This window comes from Octopus bimaculoides, chromosome 6, assembly GCF_001194135.2.
Source record: "Octopus bimaculoides isolate UCB-OBI-ISO-001 chromosome 6, ASM119413v2, whole genome shotgun sequence".
In the NCBI taxonomy this organism is placed as follows: Eukaryota; Metazoa; Mollusca; class Cephalopoda; order Octopoda; family Octopodidae; genus Octopus; species Octopus bimaculoides.
The window spans coordinates 19929924-19931659 of NC_068986.1; the positions used below are offsets into that span (position 1 = coordinate 19929924).

At 39.9% G+C, this 1736-nt stretch overlaps 1 protein-coding gene across 1 annotated transcript in view; it reads left to right on the forward strand.

Moving 5' to 3' along the window:
* LOC106881411 (uncharacterized) overlaps positions 1–1736 on the forward strand; it is a 46026-nt gene that overhangs the window by 20234 nt on the left and 24056 nt on the right. The window contains exon 4 of the mRNA XM_014931792.2: positions 1333–1530. Coding sequence (XP_014787278.2) covers positions 1333–1530 — 198 coding nt within the window. The remainder of the gene's footprint in view (positions 1–1332; positions 1531–1736) is intronic.

Here is a 1736-nt window from a genome sequence, read left to right on the forward strand (position 1 = left end):
TCTCTGCTTGTTGACTCACTTAACATAGTACAGATACATACATATAAACATCTGTATATATATATATATATATATATATCAGTCACTGCAGGCGTGGCTGTGTGGTAAGAAGCTTGCTTCCCAACCACATGGTTCCGGGTTCAGTCTTACTGCGGGGCACCTCCGGCAAGTGTCTTCTATTATAGCTTCGGCCTGACCAAATCCTTGTGAGTGGATTTGGTAGACGGAAATTGAAAGAAGCCTGTCATATATATATATATTACGGAGATGTACTTGCATAGCAAGCGACCTGATCTGAGATCGTGTGCTGGAACGAAAACAATTGCAGCGTGGAAGGTGTTTATAAGCCATTTAAGAAACACACAAAAACCGTTAGATACACTTCAACATTTAAATTTAATTTGCCAAAATATTTTCGTCGCTTTGAGACCGCGACCTGTTCACTGACAAAATTCCGAGCTGCATCTGAGAAAGTAACAGTTAGTTCATTATATATATGTACGTATGTGTGTATGTATGTATGTATGTATGTATGTATATATGCATGTAAGTAAGTATGTATGTATGTGTGTGTGTGTGTGGGTGTACATGTATACGCATGCACACATGCATACGCATGTACACAAATGCATACGCACATACATGTTCACACACATACATACACACATACATACATATATACATACATACTTACACAAATTCTAAGGGGTGCCTCGTTCCCAGTGGCCTCTCAGGACGCCGGACACCAAACCAGAATTCCCGAGAGACCAAGCTGTTGCTAGATAGTTGGAGAACTTACACTAGGTTCATCGGTCCTTTGTGACAGGTTTTGTTTTTGTTCTGTTGGGTTTCTAGCAACCATCCTCGCCAAGGGCGCCTAGCGCGGGTGCCGCTTTAGTCGCCGACTACACGACCATGCAATACGTTGAACTGGGTTCCATGTTACCAGTAGTCCTCATTAGGGACCTCACATGTGACCTGACATAGAACCAGTACTAGTCTATATCAACGGGTACAAACGAAGTCGCAGGTGTTATGTCAGGGGTTTTCTTCTCTTACAGAAATGTCTAAACAAAGAGTAGGGTGTCTCATACCCTCAACTGTTGGATGATCGTTGACTCTACAGAATTCATCCACCCTTTGACGGGTTTTGCTTTCTGTCCTGTTGGGTGTCCAAAATATATATGTTTGCATGTAAGTGTGCGTTTGTGCGTATGCAAGTATGTGTAAGGATATATCTAATGTCGATATTTCCCTCTGCCTTTCTGTTTTATCTGTCAATCCATTTAGGAAAGATATTTCACTAAACTCCACGGTTTTATATTTTTACAGAAGCTAACTGCAAACACCAAAACGTCACTTTAAAACATGGCGACACAATTCGTGATGGATGCAACGAAGTCTGTTCCTGTCATGACGGTATGTTGGTATGTCGGAAATTATGTCACACGAATGCACCGTCAATTGTAAACGGCTGTGTGCAGATATATATGCCAACGCATTGCTGCCCGGTATGGATATGTGAACAGGGTGAGTATATAATATAGTCATTAAAAAACTTGGTTAATTGTTAATTAGAATTTAAACACTTTATGCATAAGCTTTCAGACGAGACTGACGACTAATCCTGACTAGATTTCACGAATGACCAGGAATAAATTGAAGATTACAGACAAACTATTGGTGTGAATTAAAGGAGTTTCAGTGATATATATATATATATATATATATATATA